Raw genomic sequence first — 18,755 nt, 5'->3', positions numbered from 1 at the left:
CTGTGATAAGTGCTACAGAGGAAAAAAATAACACATCATGAGGGCATGACAAAGAGACTTTATTCAGACTGGTGGTTTGGTAAAAGCTTAATTGAAAGTGACATTTAAGCCAAGACTTAAGGATTTAGTAGGGTTTCTCTAGACTTGTGACATCATTCCCATTCTCCAAGACTCCTCAAATATAATTGACAGTGGTCTGTGATCATACTTCCAAGAAATTTCAGTACTTGGGATGTAAAATATTTGGACTAGAACTAATACAAAGCAGCTAGATACTCACTGGCTCTTTCCAGTCCTGTGTTCTATTTTGTCAGGAATATTTTATCAGAGATGATACCTGTCTTCCACACACCTATAACTTATTTAAATCTTATTTGCATTTTTAGTCTAGACCCCTTGGGTAACAATGGATTCCTTAATTTTATCATAGTCTATAGCAGGCTGTCAACTCTTCAATTTTAAACTGAAAATTCAAAACTCTTTACTCTTATCTGGTTCTGGTATAGAGACATACAGGGGAGGAAATCGACATTCACCTTCTTTGCATGTGTTGCTATTTACACTTCCATATTTCTGTATTTCTCATGAGGACTACTTTTAAACTTTTTATTTTATATTGGAATATAGACAACAGTTTTGTGATAGTTTCAGGTGGACAACAAAGGGACTCCACCATACACATACATGTATCCAATCTTCCCCTAAACTGCCCTCCCATCCAGGCTGCTACATGTGTACTATTCTTATTCATACATCCCTCCATTCACTGAAAAGACTGTTCATTTTCAGTCTTCTTCCTGGACCATATCCAGCCCAATAATGCCTTTATCAGGAGGTGGAGTCAACAATTCTAGCAGAGCATCAGTTACTGTAAGAAATCATGAAAAGGTTTTCTGGCTCCCCCTCAAGCACCTTCTGAACTAATGAGCAAATATTTTCATTCGAATTTCGTATGATATACAATGACTCCCTGCTCCAATTCTTGTATGTAATGAAATCCTGGAGCCCAGCATCACTACAAGAAATGCAGACAATTCCTGCATGATATACATCCAAGTATTATCGTCTGAAATAACTGCCCTCTTCTGTTCTTCCCTAACCATGTTCATACCCCAGGGTCAGCAGTACTCCAGTACATAGTGGCTATCCTGTTGCAGCATTATATTCTATAGTAGCTGTTTATTCAATCATTTTTACCACATGGTGGTGGTGATTGTTGTTGTTTTAACTGAGGTATAGCTAATTTTATATAAGTTTCAGGCGTATAACATAGTAGTTCACAATTTTAGAGGTTTATAAAATATTAGCTATATTCCCTGAGCTGTATAATATATCCTTGTTGCTTATTTATTTTATATGCAGTGGTCTGTACTTAATCCCCATCCCCTATCTCACCCCTCACCCTCCCACTGGTAACCACTAGATTGTTCTATACACCTGTGAATCTCTTTTTTGTCACATTCGTTTGTTTTATTTCTAACACTAGGTTTTGAGACCCCATTTTATCCATATTTTATATGCCCAGATTATAACCTAGTGATTGTCATAAGGAAAACACTTAATAAACCATTGTTGAATTATTGGATGGAAGCAGATGGTGCCATGGGAAGGAGCAAGGAGGGCAAGCAGAGAGGGAAGCAAAGAGGATACTCCACATCAAGCATAGCGGGCAGTCTCCCTGCCCTGTCAGATGTTTCTCTGACAAGCCTTATTCCCACTGAAAGATCAGTCAGCCTGACTTGACCATACCCTCTGGGTCAAAGCTGTTTGTAGACTAGGGGTGGGCACCTAACTGCAAACTAAGCCAATCAGATTCACTCTAACCAAGATTTTGTTAATAGGACAATTTAAAATCTCTGATAGGTATTCAGGCTGGAAGCCTAAATGAAGACATGATGTAATTAAAGGGCTGAGGCAGCAAAGCTGGCTCCAGGAGAAAAGTGGGAAGATACAGCAGGAAGAAAAAAGAGGGAAGAAGAAGTACAGAGAGAAGGACAGATAAAAACTGTTTCAGTGGCAGAGTGACAGACAGACAGAACAGTGGTCTTAATTTCAGCAAGCTGTCCAGCTCCAGGTTTCAGTCACTTGTGAAACCTGGCCCCCTTTTTCTACCCTGAAATTCCACCAAATATGCCTGTGTCTGTTTAATCAGAAACCCCCCTCGCCCCCGCCCCTGGTTTTGCCAGCTTACGTGAATTGTTTCTGGCAACTAACCACCAACTAGACTAAGACAACCACCACCAACTGTGCTCATTATGGCGTGTTCTCACTCAGTGTTCCAAACAAAAGTACAGACCTGCTTCTTCTCCCATGATTCAACACATGGATTTCACCACCAGAAGCAGCATCTTGCCCAAGACTGATACAAATGATTAAATTACATACCCTTTGCTGAATTTCTTGAACGGTGGCCTTATGACACTCCGACTTTTTACCACACAATGACGTCCAACTCTAACATTTGCCAGATCGCCTCGGATAATACAGTCGTTCATCACAATGGTCTATAAAACAAAGCAGCACACTTTTAAATTTCATTTTAATTGGAGGATAATCACTTCACCATAATGTTTCGGTTTCTACTGTACAACGACGTGAATCAGCTGTAAGTAGGCATGCATTCCTTCCCTCTTGAGCCTCCCTGCCGTGCTCACAATCGTACCTCTCCAGGTCATCACGGAGCACCGAGCTGAGCTCCCTGTGTTACAGAGCAGTTTCCCGCTAGCCGTTTATTTTACAGATCGTGGTGTACTGTATGTCAATGCTACTCTTCCAATTTATCTCATCCTCTCCTCCCCCCATGTCTACAAGTCTGTTCTCTAGATCTGTGTCTCTATTCCTACCCTGCAGATAGACTCATTAGTACCATTTTTCTAAAGTCCATATATACACGTTAATATATGCTATTTGTTTTTTCTCTTTCTGACTTACTTCACTCTGTATGACAGAATCTAGGTTCATCCATCTCACTACAACTGACTCAATTTTGCTCCTTTTTATAGCTGAGTAATATTCCACTGTATAAGTATATACCACAACTTTTTTATCCATTCATCTGTTGATGGACATCCAGGTTGCTTCCATGTCCTGGCTACTGTAAACAGTGCTACAATGAAAACTGGGATACATGTGCCTTTTTGAACTGTGGTTTTCTCAAGGTATATGCCCAAGTGGGATTGTTGGGTCATATGACAGTTCTATTCCTAGTTTTTAAAGGAACTTCCATGTTGTTCTCCATAGTGGCTGTATCATTTTATTTTCCCACCAACAGTGCAAGAGGGATTCCTTTTTCCCACATCCTTTCCAACATTTACTGTTTGTAGATTTTTGGATGATGGCCATTCTGACTGGTGTGAGGTGATACTTCAATGTTGTTTTGATTTGCAGTTCTCTAATAATGAATGGTTTGCTTGGAAACGAACAGAGATCATTCTGTCGTTTTTGAGACTGCCTTCAAGCACTGCATTTCAGACTCTTTTGTTGACTATGAGGGGGGTAATCCATTTCTTCTAAGGGATTCTTGCCCATAGTAGTAGATATAATGGTCATCTGAATTAAATTCGCCAATTCCTATTCATTTTAGTTCAGTGATTCCTAAAATGTCAGTGTTCACTCGCCATCTCCCACTTGACCAATTTACCTTGATTCATGGACCTAACATTCTAAGTTCCTATGCAATGTTTTCTTTACAGCACTGGACTTCACTTTCAGCACCAGGCCCATCCCCATCTTAGCACTGTTTCCACTTTGGCCCAGCCCCTTCATTCTTTATAGAGCTGTTCCTCTGTTCTTCCTTAGTAGCACACTGGACATCTACCAACCTGGGGACTTCATCTTCTGGTGTCATATCTTTTTGCCTTTTCATTGTGTTTACATTCAGCATCACAGTAATCCAAGTCTACGCTCCAATCACTAATGCCAAAGAAGCTGAAGTTGAACAGTTCTATGAAGATCTACAATATCTTCTAGAACTAACACCAAAAAAAGATGTCCTTTTCATTATAGAGGACTGGAATGCAAAAGTAGGAAGCCAAGAGATACCTGGAGTAACAGGCAAGTTTGGCCTTGTAATACAAAATGAAGCAGGGCAACGGTTAACAGAGTTTTGCCAAGAGAATGCACTGCTCATAGCAAACACCCTCTTTCAACAATACAAGAGACGACTCTACACATGGACATCACGAGATGATGGTAAATACCAGTCAGACTGATTATATTCTTTGCAGCCGAAGATGGAGAAGCTCTGTACAGTCAGCAAAAACAAGTCAGGAGCTGACTGTGGCTCGGATCATCAGCTCCTTACTACAAAATTCAGGCTCAAGCTGAAGAAAATAGGGAAAACCACCAGGCCATTCAGGTATGACCTTTATCAAATTCCTTATGATTATACAGTGGAGGTGATGAATAGATTCAAAGGATTAGATCTAGTAAACATACTGCCTGAAGAACTATGGATGGAGGTTTGTAACACTGTACAGGAGGTGGTGACCAAAACCATCCCCAAGAAAAAGAAATGCAAGAAGGCAAAGTGGTTGTCTGAGGAGGTCTTACAAATAGCTGAGAAAAGAAGAGAGGCAAAAGAGAAAATGAAAAATATACCCAACTGAAGGCAGAGTTCCAGAGAATAGCAAGGAGAGAAGAGAAAGCTTTCTTAAGCGAAGAGTGCAAAGAAATAGAGGAAAACAATAGAATGGGAAAGACTAGAGATCTCTGCAAGAAAACTGGAGATAACAATGGAATATTTCCTGCAAAGATGGGCACAATAAACAACAGAAATGGCCAAGACCTAACAAAAGCAGAAGAGATTAAGAACAGGGGGCAAGAATACACAGAAGAACTGTACAAAAAAGGCCTTAGTGACCTGGATAATCATGATAGTGTGGTCACTCACCTAGAGCCAAACATCCTGGAGTGTGAAGTCAAGTGGGCCTTAGGAAGCATTAACTACCAACAAAGCTAGTGGAGGTGATGGAATTCCAGTTGAGCTATTTAAAATTCTAAAAGATGATGCTGTTAAAGTACTGCACTCAATATGTTAGCAAATTTGGAAAACTCAGCAGTGGCCACAGGACTGGAAAAGGCCCGTTTTCATTCCAATCTCAAAGAAAGGCAAAGCCAAAGAAAGTTCAAATTACCATACAATTGCATTCATTTTCACACGTCAGCAAGATTAGGCTCAAAATCCTTCAAGCTAGGCTTCAGCAGTATGCGAACCGAGAACTTCCAGATGGTCAAGCTGGATTTAGAAAACACAGAACCATCAGAGATCAAATTTTCAACATCCATGGCTCATAGAAAAAGCAAGGGAATTCCAAAGAGCATCTACTTCTGCTTTATTGACTATACTAAAGCCTCTGACCATGTGGATCACAACAAACTCTGGAAAATTCTTCAAGAGATAGGAATATCAGACCACTTTACCTGCCTCCTGAGAAACCTGCATATAGGTCAAGAAGCAACAGTTGGATCTGGACATGGGACAACAGACTGGTTCCAAAGTGGGAAAGGAGTACGTAAAGGCTGTATACTGTCACCCTGCTTATTTAACTTATATGCAGAGTACATCATGCGAAATGCCAGGCTGGATTACTCACAAGCTGGAATCAAGATTGCTGGGAGTAATATTAACAACCTCAGATATGCACCTGATACCACTTTAATGGCAGAAAACGAAGAGAAACTAAAACACCTCTTGATGAAGGTGAAAGAGGAGTGCAAAAGCTGGCTTAAAACACAACATTTGAAAAAAGAGGATCATAGCATCTGGTCCATCATTTCATGGCAAATAGATGGGGGAAAAAGTGGCTTGGGCTCCAAAATTACTGTGGACAGTGAAACTAAAAGACACCTGCTCCTTGGGAAAAATCTATGACAAATCTAGACAGTGTATTAAAAAGCAGAGACATCACTTTGATGACAAGATCTGTATAGTCAAATCTATGGTTTTTCTCGTAGTCATCTATGGATATGAGAGTTGGACCATAAAGAAGGCTGAGCACCAAAGAACTGATGTTTTTCAACTGTGATGTTGCAGAAGACTCTTGAGATTCAATCGGACAGCAAGGAGATCAAATCAGTCAATCCTGAAGGGAATAAATTCTGAGTATTTGTTGGAAGGACTGATGCTGAAGCCCCAGTCCTTTGGCCTCCTGATGTGAACAGCAGACTCAATAGAAAAGACCCTGATGCTGGGAAGGACTGACAGCAAGAGGAGGCGGCGGCGACAGAGGATGAGATGGCTGGATGGCATCACTGACTCAACGGACATGAGTTTGAGCAAACTGAGGGAGAGAGTGACGGACAAAGAAGCCTGGCATGTACAGTTCATGGGGTTGCAAAGAACTGGATACAACTTAGTGACTGAACAACAATAACAACAATAATGAGTGATGTTGAGCATCTCTCCTTCTGTTTGTTGGCCATCTGTGTGTCTTCTTTGCAGAAATGTCTGTTTAGGTCTTCCACCCCATTTTTTGATTGGGTTGTTTTTCTGATAGTGAGCTGCAAGAGCTGATTGTGTATTTTGGAAATCAATCTTCTTGTCAGTTGCTTTGGTTGCAACTATTTTCTCCCATTCTGAGGGCTGTCTTTTTATCTTGTTTATCATTTCCTTTGCTGTGCAGAAGCTTTTAAGTTTAATTAGGTCCCATTTGCTTATTTTTGTTTTTATTTCCATTACTCTAGGAGGGGGGTCAAAGAGGAAACAGAGCATATTTTACATAGCCTAAAACATAACAAAAAACAGTAGGAAACAAGACACTCAGAGTTATGTTATGCTCTACTGAATCACATGTTCTGTCAAAAGGGAAAACTTTTTTAAGGTGAAGAGAATTGCCCTCATAATGTTGACTGTTTTTCCAAGATGTTCCCAGTACATCACAAGCTTTGCCCTTACAATTCCATGAATAGGAGTCAATGGATGGACAAACATCTGTTGAGAATACCTACAGCAGACCTGGTCTATGCACGTCCTCAGATGCACTCATTCCACCTGCCCTCCTGCCTTGGCTGTTGCTCAGGAGACTCACAGCTGCCCCCACCTTTGTCTAATCTCCTAACACTACTCATTGCCTCCAGCTTCATGTTCCCAGGGTAAATCCACTGACGTTCTTTTTCCTTTCCCAATTTCTGGACTCAGATTAAATGCGTCACTTCAGGATGTGATACATGGCTTCCCTAGACATTGCCAGGAGGGGTTGAATAACATAATTAATTATGGGGGGATTATTAATTTCCCCCAGAAACTTGGGGAAATTAATGCCCCATACTTGGTAAAAAGTAGGCATTCTTGAAGTGTCTGTTGAATAAATGAGGTTAAAAAGTGCATGAGGGGCTTCCTGGTGGTCCAGTGGTTAAGACTCCACCTTGAAGTACAAAGGACACCGGTTCATTCTCTGGTCCAGAAAGATCCCACATGCTGCAGAGCAACTAAGCCCATGTGACACAACTACTGAGCCAGCAGCACTCTAGAGTCCACAAGCCACAACTACTGAGCCCACATGCCTAGAGCCTGTGCTCTGCAACTAGAGAAGCCACTGAAATGAGAAGCCCACGTACCACAACTAGAAAGTACTCCCCACTCGTTACAACTAGAGAAAGCCCACGTCAGCAGAGAAGACTCACCACAACCAAAAAATAAAATAAGTAAAAAATATAAAAAAAAGTGCATGTGGCTTGGGTTGCAGCTGAGAAAGTAAGAAGGACCAGATCATGAGGAATTATGTACGCTGATTACAGAAGTTTAGACTTCTTTTTTTTTTTTAATAGTTTTTATTTTTTAAATTTTAAAATCTTTAATTCTTACATGCGTTCCCAAACATGAACCCCCCTCCCACCTCCCTCCCCATAACATCTCTCTGGGTCATCCCCATGCACCAGCCCCAAGCATGCTGCATCCTGCATCAGACATAGACTGGTGATTCAATTCTTACATGATAGTATACATGTTAGAATGTCATTCTCCCAAATCTTCCCACCCTCTCCCTCCCCCTCTGAGTCCAAAAGTCCGTTATACACATCTGTGTCTCTTTCCCTGTCTTGCATACAGGGTCGTCATTGCCATCTTCCTAAATTCCATATATATGTGTTAGTATACTGTATTGGTGTTTTTCTTTCTGGCTTACTTCACTCTGTATAATCGGCTCCAGTTTCATCCATCTCACCAGAACTGATTCAAATGAATTCTTTTTAACGGTTGAGTAATACTCCATTGTGTATATGTACCACAGCTTTCCATAGAGGATATAAGGAATCAATGAAAGATTTTAAATGAAGGATTAGCGCAACTGAATCTTCATTAGAAATATTACTCTGGAAGCAGAGCCAACTCATTGGAAAAGACCCTGATGCTGGGAAAGATTGAAGGCAAAAGGAGAAGAGGGCAGGCGAGGATGAGAAGGTTGGATAGCAGCACCGATTCAATGTACATAAACTTGGATGAACTCTGGGAGATGGTTAGGGATAGGGAGGCCTGGCGTGCTGCAGTCCATGGGGTCGCAGAGTTGGATATGACTTAGCAACTGAACAACAACAACAAAATTATACTTGCAATTTGTTTTAAAATATTCCACTCCGAAACTGGTTTGAATTTGGCAGGTGAGTATAGAGATGAAGGAAGAATGCCAGAATACTGATAACTGTAGAAGCCAGTGAATAAATACATAGGGACTCATTCTGTGTTTTCTCTACTGTCCTAAAATTCCAAATAATACTGCTCATCTATACAAAGTAATGAGGGAGTTCCTTGGTGGACTAGTAGTTGGGATTCCAGGTTTTCATTGCCACGGCAATGCAAACAAGCCATATGGCACAGCAAAAAAAAGGTTTAAAAAATAATGAACTATTGGTTGGCGAATAAGTTCACTTGGTTTCCCCATAGGATGTAACAGAAAAACCCAAATGAACTTGTTGGCCAACCCAATACTAATCCTTGAATATATCCAATGACATGGATAAATCTCAGAAACATTATGCTGAGTGAAAGAAGCCTGACTCCCAAGATAGTACATGATTACAATTATAGGAAACTCTAGAAAATGCAAAACTAATCTATATTAGTTTTACACAGGTTACCCAGGTGGCTTGACTACAGAGAGGCAGAAAAACTAGAGTGATGGGAATATTTTATATCGTGATTGTGGTACTAGTTGCAGAGATGTCCACATCAGCCAAAACTCATCCACTCATCCATATTTAAAATGGGTATATTTTATTGTACATAATATACCCAAATAAAAATTATTTTTTAATATTCCATTATAAAATATTTAAAAGGAACAAAAAGAGATTCTATATGACTTGGTCATTATTTAGATGTTGGGCAAGAAAAAGAGAATCTAGGATGAGGTGAGCGATTCTGGGGATTTGATCATAAATTCAATTTTGAAATGTGGAGTTTGAGGGTCCTGTGGGATGACCAACAGGCAGCTGTGGATAAAGGTCTGGGGCCCAAGACAGAAGGTCAGGGTAGAGAGGCAGATGGTATATTCACCTCAAGTATATGTGAATTTAGATAAATCGCTGGCCAGACACCAGGCTCTGAGAAAATACTAAAAAAGAAGTGCACTCATACCTGAAAGAGCTAACCCATCTGACCTGCATGTGTTCGGCCTATAAAACCCCTACCGGCAAAAAGAAACTTTCACGTCTGCTGCTGACTGTAAAGTATTACAGTTCCTCTTGGGTTTTGTTTCTTTTTGGCCGAGCCTCACAGCTTGTGGGATATTAGTTCCCAGACCAGGTGCTAAACCCTAGCCTCAGTAGTGAAAACACTGAGTCCTAACCACTGGTCCCCTCTTCATGGATCACTGCCTTGTCATGGTGAAGGGGCTTCTGTAACTCAATGAAGCAATGAGACATGCCATGTAGGGCCACCCAAGACAGAGGATCATAGTGGAGAGTTCTGACAAAATGTGATCCATTGGAGGGAATGGCAAACCATTCCAGTATACTTGCCGTTTATACCTCATGAACTGTCTAAAAAGACAAAAAGATGTAACACTGAAAGATAAGTCCCCCACACTGAAGGTGTCCAATTTGCTACTGGGGAAGAGTGGAAGACAACTACCAGAAATAATGAAGCTGCTGGGCCAAAGAGGAAACAATGCTCAGTTATGGATGTGTCCGGTGATGAAAGCAATCCAATGCTGCAAAGAACAATACTGCATAGGAACCTGGAACATTAGGCCTATGAATCAAGGTAAATTGGACATGGTCAGGCAGGATAAGAATAAACATCGACATTTTAGGAATCAGTGAACTAAAATGGACTGGAAAGGGCGAATTTAATTCAGATGACCATTATATCTACTACTGTGGACAAGAATCCCTTAGAAAAAATAGAGTAGCCTTCATAATCAACAAAAGAGTCCAAAATGCAATACTTGGATGCAACCTCAAAAATGACAGAATGATCTTGGTTCATTTCCAAGGCAAGTCATTCAACATCACAGTAATTCAAATCTATGCCCCTACCATCAATGCCAAAGAACCTTAAGTTAATCAGTTCTATGAAGACCTCCTAGAACTAACATTTAAAAAAAAAAAAGATGTTCTATTCATCAATGGGGATTGGGATGCAAAAATAGGAAGTCAAGAGATGCCATGCCCAGAGTAACAGGCAAGTTTGGCCTTGGAGAACAGAATGAAGCAGGGCAAAGGTTAACTGAATTCTGCTAAGAGAACGCATTGGTTATAGGAAGCAACCTTATCCAACAATACAAGAGATGACTTTACACATGGATATCACCAAATGGTCAATACCAAAATCAAAGTGATTACTTTTTTTGTAGCCAAAGATGGAGAAACTATATAAAGTCAGCAAAAACAAGACCTAGAGCTGACTGTGGCTCAGATCATCAGCTTCTCACAGCAAAATTCAGTTTTAAACTAAAGAGAGAGGGGAAAACCACTAGGCCAGCCAGGTATGACTTAAATCAAATCCCCTAGGAATATGCAGTGAAGGTGACCAACAGATTCAAGGGATTAGATCTAGGAAACAGTGTGCCTGAAGGACTACGGACAGAAGTCTGCAATATTGTACAGGAGGCAGCAAACAAAACCATCCCAAAGGAAAAAAAAAGCAAGGCAAAGAGGTTATCTGAGGAGGCTTTACAAATAGCTGAAGAAAGAAGTGAAAAGCAAGGGAGAAAGGGAAAGGCACATCCAATTAAACACAGAGTTCCAAAGAATAACAAGGAGAGACAAGAAGGCCTTCTTCAATGAACAGTGCATAAAAATAAGAGGAAAACAACTGAAGGGGAAAGACTAGCGATCTCCTCAGGAAAATCAGAAATATCAAGGGACTATTTTGCCCAAAGACGGGCACAATAAAGGACAGAAATGGTAGAGACCTAGTAGATGCTGAAGAGATCAAGAACAGATGGAAAGAATACATGGAAGAACTGTACAAAAAAGATCTTAATGAACCTGATAACTACGATGATGTGCTCAGTCACCCAGAGCCAGACATTCTAGAGAGTGAAGTCAAGCGGGCTTTAGGAAGCACTGCTGTTAATAAAGCTGTGGATATGATGGAACTGCAGTAGAGCTATTCAAAACCCTAAAGGATGATGATATCAAAGTGTCGCGCTCAGTTCAGTTCAGTCGTTCAGTCGTGTCCGACTCTTTGCGACCCCATGAACTGCAGCACGCCAGGCCTCCCTGTCCATCACCGACTCCCAGAGTCCACCCAAACCCATGTCCATCAAGTCGGTGATGCCATCCAACCATCTCATCCTCTGTCGTCCCCTTCTCCTCCTGCCGTCAATCTTTCCCAGTATCAGGGTCTTTTCAAATGAGTCAGCTCTTCACGTCAGGTGGCCAAAGTATCGGAGTGTCAGCTTCAGCATCAGTCCTTCCAATGAATACCCAGGACTGATCTCCTTTAGAATGGACTGGTTGGATCTCCTTGCAGTCCAAGGGACTCTCAAGAGTCTTCTCCAACACCACACTTCAAAAGCATCAATTCTTCGGCACTCAGCTTTCTTTATAGTTCAACTCTCACACCCATACATGACCACTGGAAAAACCATAGCCTTGACTAGACGGACCTTTGTTAACAAAGTAATGTCTCTGCTTTACAATATGCCACCTAGGTTGGTCATAACTTTCCTTCCAAGTGCTGCACTCAATATGTCAGCAAATCTGGAAGACCCAGCAATGGCTACAGGACTGGAAAAGGTCAATCCTCATCCCAATTCCCAAAAAGGGTAGTACTAAAGAATGTTCTAACCATCGGACAATTGCACTCATCTCCTGCAACTTCCCTGGTGGCTCAGATGGTACAGCATCTGCCTACAATGTGGGAGACCCAGGTTCAATCCCTGGGTCAGGAAGATCTCCTGGAGAAAGAAATGGCAACCCACTCCAGTATCTTGCCTGGAAAATCCCATGGACGGAGGAGTCTGGTAGGTTATAGTCCATGGGGTCGCAAAGAGTCGGACATGACTGAGCAACTTCACTTTCACTTTCCCACAATAGTAAGGTCACACTTAAAACTGTGCCTGCCAGGCTTCAGCATCATGTGAACCAAGAACTTCCAGATGTTCAAACTGGGTTTAGAAAAGGCAGAGGAACCAGAGATCAAATTGCCAACATTCACTGGATCATTGAGAAAGCAAGGGAATTCCAGAGAAAACATCTACCGCTGTTTCATCAACTATGCTAAAGCCTTTAACTGTGCAGATCATAACAAACTGTGGAAAGCATGGGAATACCAGACCATCTTATCAGTCTCATGAAAAACCTGTATGCAGGTCAAGAAGCAACAGTTAGAACCCAATAAGGAACAAGTGACTGGTTCAGGACTGAAAAATGAGTACGACAGGGCTGTCTGCTGTCACCCTGTTTCTTTAACCTATACCCTGAACACACTATGAGAAACGCTGGGTTGGATGAGTAACAAGCTAGAAATAAGACTGCTGAGAGAAATATCAACAACCTCAGACATGTGGATGACACCACTCAATGGCAGAAAGTGAAGAGGCTAAAGAGCCTCTTGATGAGCATGAAGGAGGAAAGTGAAAGAGCTGGCTTAAAGCTAAATATTAAAAAAAACTAAGATCATGGCATCTGGCCCCATTACTGCCTGACAAATAGAAAGTGAAAGCAGTGACAGATTTCCTCTTCTTGGGCTCCAAAATCACTGAGGATGGTGACTGAAATCAGAAGATGACCACTTCTCAGCAGGAAAGCTATGACAAACCTAGACAGTGTGTTGAAAAGCAAAGACATTACTCTGCCAACAAAGGTCCGTAGAGTCAAGGCTATGGTCTTTTGCAGTGGTCACGTATGGATGTGAGAGCTGGCCCGTAAAGAAGGCAGAGCACCAAAGAATTGATGCCTTTGAACTGTGGTGCTGGAGAAGACTCCTGAGAGTCCCTTGGATAGCAAGGAGACCAAACCAGTCAATCTTAAGGGAATTCAACCCTAAATACTCATGGGAAAGACTGAGGCCGAAGCTAAAGCTCCAGTATTTTGGCCACCTGATGCGAATGCTGACTCACTGGAAAAGTCCCTGATGCTGGGAAAGATTGAGGGCAGGAGAAGAGGGTGCCAGAGGATGAGATGGCTGGATGGCATCACTGATGCAATGGTCATGAACTTGGGCAAACTTCAGGAGACGGTGAGGGACAGGGGGATCTGGAGTGCTACAGTCTAGGGGTCGCAAAGAGTCAAACACAATGGGGCGACTGAACAACAACCACCACCACCACCACTCGTCTGCTAGGAATTCCTCTCTTGGTTTTAAAAGCGATCTTTTTTTTTAAAAAAAAAAAAAAGCCATCTTCTTCAACCTTAGAGAGATGTCTATTTCTAGTACATAATTCTCTCATCTAAGATTTTTAATTTACTTCAGTCATTGTTTTCTGCTTGTGTTTCCATCTACAATCAGAGAAAATGACTTCTTTTTCTTTTAGAAGAAAACAGAATATCAAGAGTTCTGAGTATCTGGTAATGGCTCTTATTGTTTCATTGCATTTTAAATAAAGACAACAATCTTAATTTGGAAATAAAGAAAATTCATATAAGACCCTCAGTCAGCCTAAATTATATTTGCAATGAAGAAGCAAACACAAAAAAACATAAGAAGGAAATGATATCACAGATGGTCAAAGAGAGTAAGCAAGAGGAATTCAAATTCTGGCTCCTATCTCAGAAGAATGGAGCTAAAAAGAAGTCAGATGAAAAATAGGGGCAACAGCATGTTAACATGAAAGGAAGTGTCTTAAAAGACCTTAAAGGGAGGAAAACAGTGCTAAAGCAGAGTTCACTGAACTCAAGAAGGACAAGGCAGAGGTAGCAAGTTGGAGATCTAAGGGTTGCACCTAGAAACCATTTTATTTAGCCCTTCAGTCATTTTTATCATTTAAGTTGGAGGCTATTTAAATAGTAGGGCATTTTACATTTTTAAAAAAATCCAGACTTCCAGTTTGGGACAGTTAGAAGCTCTGGAAGTATATGTCTACATTCCCATGTGGCAACAACAATCCACTTGAGCTTAGCTAGGTCCTGTATTCTCCAATTCACCAGGCCCCATCACTCTCTCTGGTTTATACTAGTCCTCTTTACTCATATAAACCCTGTTTCTCCCTGCAGGCACTGTGACACCTGATATAAAGGCTTAGGAAAACAGAAAGTTCTGAAAGGGACAGGGGCTGAGGAAAAACAAAACAAAACAGATTGTTCATAATAACAAAAAGCTGGAAACAAAATATCTACCGATAGAGGAGGGGATAAATGGAATTGTACACAACAGTGAAAATGCATAAATCCCAATGAATCTTAGAAACAGGAGTTGAGAACAATGTTATTTAGTAAGTGTACTGTATGTCTCCTATTGTCATCATTATAATAATTGAGTGTAATAATAGAAAGTCACAGAAAACCAAGTAAAGCGGAACAAAATATATTATTTAGAAATACCTATGTATATGGTGGGGCTTCCCAGGTGGTGCTAGTAGTAAAGAACCCAGCTGCCAATGCAGGAGACATAAGAGATGCACATTTGATCCCTGGGTCAGGAAGATCCCAGGAGGGATCACTACAGTATTCTTGCCTGGAGAATCCCATGGACAGAGGAGCCAGGTGTGCTACAGTCCATAGTGTCACAAAGAGTTGGACATGACTAAAGTGACTTAGCACGCATGCATGCATGTATATGGTAAAAAAAAAAAAAAGTTTTTGAAAAATAAAGAATTTATAAGACAAGATATTCAGAATAGCGCTATTCTTGAAAGGAGGAAAGAAATAAGAGAGAAACTTCAGGTTGTACTGTATTATTATGCATTGATTATGTTCCAGTTATTCAGCTGGGTGGTGGGTTCATGGTGTTGATGCAATTTTTATGCTTCGTAACATATGTATCACACATTAGTCTCCTGTGTGCACCAAATATTGTCAAAGAAAACACTTTTCAAGAAAGAAATAGAAGATCCCAGATAACCAAAACAATCTTGAAAGGAGGACTCATCTTTCCTGATTATAAAATTTTCTACAAGGCTACAGTAATGATTAAGTACAGATGATTTCCTATAAGGATGACTAGACCATTCAAAGGGGAAAGAACAATCTCTTCAACAAATGGTGCTGGGACAAGTAAATTTCCTCACACCAAGACTTAATTAAAGAGGATCCTAACTTCACATTATATGCAAAAATTAACTTAATTAAGTTTAATTCAAACAAAAAATTAGCTTAAAATGAATCGATGACTATTTCAATAAAAGTGTTAAAATCACAAACTCTTAGAAAAAACCACAGGAGTAAATCTTCATGATCTTGGGTTTGGTAAGGATTTTTAGACATATGACATCAAAAACTTAAGCAACAAAAGAAAAAATAGATGACTGGACTTCATCAAAATTAAAAACTCTTGTGCATCAAAGAACATTATCAAGAAAGTAAAGACAATCTACAGAATGGTAGAAAATATTTGCAATCATAAATCTGACAAAGATTTATTATGGAGAACATATAAAGAAATACAACTCAACAACAAAAAGGCAACACAGTTTTAAAATGGTCAAAGGACTGAATAGACTTTTGCCCTCAGATGTGCAAATGGCCAATCAGATGAAAGATGCACATCATCATTAGACATTAGGGAAACGCAAACCACACTACTGTATACAAAAGGTAACTAATAAGAACCTACTATATAGCACAGGGAACTCTATTCAGTGCTCTGTAATGACCTATACAGGAATGGAGTCTAGAAGAAAATGGATATATGTTTACGTATGACTGATTCACTTTGATGTACAGCATAAATTAATACATTGTAAATCAATGATACTCCAACCAAAATGAATTTTAAAAAAAAACAATGAAATACCTTTCATACTCACATTCAAGAAAAAGAGAAAATAACATGTTTGTGAGAATATGGAGAAATTGGTACTCTCTTGCATTGCCACGGGACTGTAAAATGGTGCAACTTGACAGTTCTTCAGAAAGCTAAAAAATGGAACTACCATATGACCCAGCCACCTCACCTCTAAGTATATACAAAAATAATTGAAAACAGCAACTCAAATAGATCTTTGCATGCCAAAGTTCATGGCAGCATTACTCAAAAAAGCAGAATGGGAGAAACAATCCAAACGTTTATCAACAGATGAATAGATAAAATGTACATAGACACAATGGAATATTATTCAGTTATCAAAGGAATAAAATTCTTATACATGCTAAAACATGGATGGGTCTTTAAAATACAGTACTAAGTGCAATAAGCCAGCCCAAAGAATTACAAGTATTATATAATTCCACTTAAATGACGTAACTAGAATAGGCACATTCATAGAGACAGAAAGTGGGTTGAGGTTACCAGGGCCTGGGAGAAGGGAACAGGAACTGTTCCTTACAGAGTTTTTCTTTGGGTGATGAAAAAATTCTAGAAATAGATGTAGTGGTGATGACTGCACAACACTGTGACTGTAATTAATGTCAATGAATTGGATACTTAAACTCCACATGCTTGCTAATGAGTCAGATGGAGTTGACTCAATTTTCTAACTTGGTGCAGAAACAGTGCCTCTATAATTATTAATTATATTTAACTACCAAACTATATTTCCATTAAATCTCATGGTATAGAGACAGTAATAGAGACAGTAATTGTGTCTCTACTGCAAATATCTGTGATCTTCTGACTATAGCGATATTATTTTACCTCTAGAAGTTAGAGATTTAATATTTCAAGGAAAATTGAGTGTTCCTAACAGCAGGAAGAAACTAGGGACTTCAGTTTTTGTCAAGATCAAATATACCTTGATATTTTTTCTGGTTCTTAAGTGTTCTAAGCCTTTCACATTCCATTTTTCAAAAGGATTTCATATTTCAGTTATCTTTCCTAATTCTCACATTAAGAGTTTTGATCAATAATGAACCATTAATTAGTAAATGGATAATTATATCAGTATCACTTTAGTTTTTACACTAAAATTTATGTTTTGTGTCCTGTAACACAGAACACACAATACTATATAATAATTTCAGTTCTGGGTGCCATTGTATTTTGTTCCTGGAATAACAGGAAAAAGGCTTTCTGCTGCCTCCCTTTACTGAATCTTTTTTTGTATCCAATAAATCCAATTTGGAGAATTCTTTTTAAAACAGAATTTCAGAATGTACATCAATAAGTAGGAGACATGGCAACATTTCATCTGCCTTGCTGATTTGATAGTGAGTGGAAAGGAAACAGAAATATGCATCTTGGAGCTGACTCTGTCCCTTACCTTGCCATTAAGAACAATGTTCTGACTTCCACACAATACAGACTGCCGACTAACTTTGTTCCCAGATGCCTGAAAGAAAACAAAGGTGAGCAAAATCAGTGGATTCCAGGCTACAAATTTCCACCAAGAAAGCTGGTATTGCAGAGAACAGGACTTGAGATGGGTGATGTCTGCAATGGAATGAGTCCAGAATATCAAAAATGCAAGGATGAATCAGGAAACTAGGGATTCAAGAAACAGACCCAGAAGTTGTATGTGGTACATACACAGGCTAGCAGCAGCAGACATGAATTGAATCTCATTTCTATACTTCAGTTTTACAGACCTAGAACCAGGATAATGACTTTACCAATATCAGAGTTGTGAGAATTCAATGAAAAAATAAGAGTAATGCCGATTGAGCACTAAACCCGTTTCGAGCAATTTACATACATCAGGTATTGACTATTAAAAAAAACGAATAACAGTCCTCAGCACATAGTAATAAATCACCACACATTAGTTTAACAAACAAAAAAAAAATTTTTTTTTTTTACAAGGCCTGAAGCCCAGAACTGTAATCAATATCAGAATGAATGAGACTTGTCCTGCTTTCTGGAAGGCATTTTATCTCTACGAGGAAATCAGGAATAGATTAAAAAAAAAAAAAAAAGCCTAAACTGGCCATGCAAGGAATAAATAACAAAACCAGACTATACATGAACTCTCAGGTAATCTCGGACTAACGCCGAAAGGACCAGGGGTGGGGCAGAGACAGGACGGAGGCCTCAGAGAACGCAGGCTTGGAGAGGGGAGGGCAGATGTCTGGACACGCGCACCGTTTCGATGTACTCGGACTTGTTGTAGAGCAGCTCGCCCAACTCCATGACCACCAACTCCTAGGCGCGGCTCTGGCTCCTGTCAAAGTCCGTCCGCCGGTATTTCTGACTGGAACTCAAGCAACTTCCGGCGGCTCCACCACTTCCGCTCTGGGCGGCCGGGGCCGTCATCCATAGTTCGGTTCTCCGCTAGGCG

General features: G+C 40.1%; 1 protein-coding gene across 2 annotated transcripts in view; it reads right to left on the bottom strand.

Moving 5' to 3' along the window:
* DCTN5 (dynactin subunit 5) overlaps nt 1-18,681 on the bottom strand; it is a 29,512-nt gene extending 10,831 nt beyond the window's left edge. For both annotated transcript variants that reach the window (XM_042240161.1, XM_004020840.4), the window contains exons 1-3: nt 18,560-18,681; nt 17,742-17,810; nt 2,386-2,504 (exon numbers count right to left, since the gene is read on the bottom strand). In XM_042240161.1, coding sequence (XP_042096095.1) covers nt 2,386-2,504; nt 17,742-17,810; nt 18,560-18,607 — 236 coding nt within the window. In that variant the 5' untranslated portion in view covers nt 18,608-18,681. The remainder of the gene's footprint in view (nt 1-2,385; nt 2,505-17,741; nt 17,811-18,559) is intronic.
* Between the last annotated feature and the right edge of the window lie 74 nt (nt 18,682-18,755).

Source organism: Ovis aries, chromosome 24 (assembly GCF_016772045.2).
Source record: "Ovis aries strain OAR_USU_Benz2616 breed Rambouillet chromosome 24, ARS-UI_Ramb_v3.0, whole genome shotgun sequence".
In the NCBI taxonomy this organism is placed as follows: domain Eukaryota; kingdom Metazoa; phylum Chordata; class Mammalia; order Artiodactyla; family Bovidae; genus Ovis; species Ovis aries.
This window is presented reverse-complemented; position numbering and strand designations above follow the sequence as displayed.